The 1848-nt window shown below is 42.8% G+C and overlaps 1 protein-coding gene across 1 annotated transcript; it reads left to right on the forward strand.

Annotated features, from left to right (window-relative positions):
* Window positions 1-7: 7 nt before the first annotated feature.
* Window positions 8-1844, forward strand: LOC116380663 (extracellular calcium-sensing receptor-like; the record flags this gene model as incomplete). Its single annotated transcript, XM_031842563.1, has 6 exons — window positions 8-139; window positions 230-418; window positions 555-1091; window positions 1235-1444; window positions 1540-1663; window positions 1746-1844. Coding segments are annotated over 6 exons (1291 nt in total), but the record flags the coding sequence as incomplete, so codon positions are not given.
* Window positions 1845-1848: the final 4 nt, after the last annotated feature.

The raw sequence follows: 1848 nt of genomic DNA on the forward strand, positions 1-1848 counted from the left end.
CCAATTTCCTAACTTCTTCAGGACCATGCCCAGTGATATTTACCAAGCCCGGGCTATTGCCCAGCTTTCTATACGCTTCAATTGGACCTGGATCGGAGCAGTTGTAGCAAACAACGATTATGGCCTTGTGGCAATAAAGGTGTTTCCATTTGGCATCTATACAAGACATCAACACTTGAATACTTTTTATTAATCTAATCTTTTTGCTCCTTTCAACTGTATATGTCAGGTTTTTCAGGAGGAGACTCGGGGGGCTGGGGTGTGTCTGGCATTTGTAGAGACTCTCCAAAGGGAAAAGATTGTGAGTGATGCCAGACGAGCAGCCCTCACAATTCAGGCCTCGACTGCAAAAGTGATTCTGATCTTTACCTGGTACACAGATGTGAGAGAATTGTTTCTGCAACTAGCTAAGATCAATGTGAGCAAATGAAATACAATTGTGTATTGAATATAGTAAATGCAATAGAGATTTGAAACATTCTATATTATAACGATATCGTTTTTTAAAAATAATTCTTAACTTGATCGTGATCTTGTCTTCTTGCCATCACTAGGTGACTGACAGACAATATCTGGCAAGTGAGGCTTGGAGCACCAGTGGTGATCTTCTCCAAAATGTTGTCTCAACTAAAGTAGCAAAAGGGGTTTTTGGTGTTGCTATTAGAAGTTCAGCTGTACCTGGATTTGAAAATTATATTAGAAGTTTGCACCCAATTCATCGTCCTGAAGATGAGTTCCTCAGAGAATTCTGGGAAGCGGAATTTGGGTGCAGTTCTGGGGCCTCACCTCTCTTTTCACATTACTCTCCATCATTCAAATATGTAACCCCATTAAATATTTCTACACCATCTCCTGCCAATAGATTTTCTCAGAAAGGTTCTCTGCCACTCTGCAGTGGGACAGAGTCCCTGGAGGGAGTGAAGAACCCCTTCACTGATGTCTCCCAGCTTAGGGTGGCATATAACGTCTACCTTGCTGTTTATGCTGCAGCTCATGCTCTTCACAGCCTTCTCTCCTGCCCTGATAGAGACAGCTCATCTGGAAACAACAGCTCCACCTGCTCTTCTCCAAAACACATCAAACCGATAGAGGTTAGCATGATAATCAGCATTTCACTGAAAATCTATCAAATAATGATGTTAATACACCCCCAAATAGGTTTGTCATAGGCATTATTTTTGCACAGGCTGTCAGTGTGTCAATATGACTATATTTAATAACTTTATACTTTCAGCTGTTGCAGCACTTGAACAACGTGAATTTTACCACGCCACAGGGGGAAATGTTTTATTTCCAAGGTGCCGACATTCCAGCAAAGTACGACCTTGTCAACTGGCAAGAAACCCCCGAGGGGTCACTCAAACTTGTTTTGATCGGTCGTGTGGACGGGTTTGACCTCCACCTTAATGAATCAGCTATTCAGTGGAGCACAGGATCCAACCAGGTGGTTACAAAAGAACAATACTGATTCAGGCCAGTACCAAAATATGATTCACATGGCATTATGTCTTAAGAATATTGTTTTCACTTGTTGTTTAGGTGCCGACTTCAGTGTGCAGTGAGAGCTGTTCCCCAGGTACCCGAAAGGCCAGCAGGAAAGGAGAACCTCTCTGCTGCTTTGACTGTATCCAATGTGCTGAAGGGGAGATTAGCAATCAAACTGGTGAGAAAATGTCTCCATAAGACACCCTCCATTTTCCTCTTTGTGTTTTAATTTCCTTAACTCCTCTGCTTTCCTCTCCCAGATTCCCTTCACTGTGAGCGTTGTCCATCTGAGTTTTGGTCCAATGCTAAACAAACCGCCTGCATCCCTCGCCAGCTGGACTTCCTTTCCTTTAATGAAACCTT

The sequence above is a fragment of the Anarrhichthys ocellatus genome, unplaced genomic scaffold (assembly GCF_004355925.1).
Source record: "Anarrhichthys ocellatus isolate YVR2014 unplaced genomic scaffold, GSC_Weel_1.0 scaffold8229, whole genome shotgun sequence".
NCBI classification, from domain to species: domain Eukaryota; kingdom Metazoa; phylum Chordata; class Actinopteri; order Perciformes; family Anarhichadidae; genus Anarrhichthys; species Anarrhichthys ocellatus.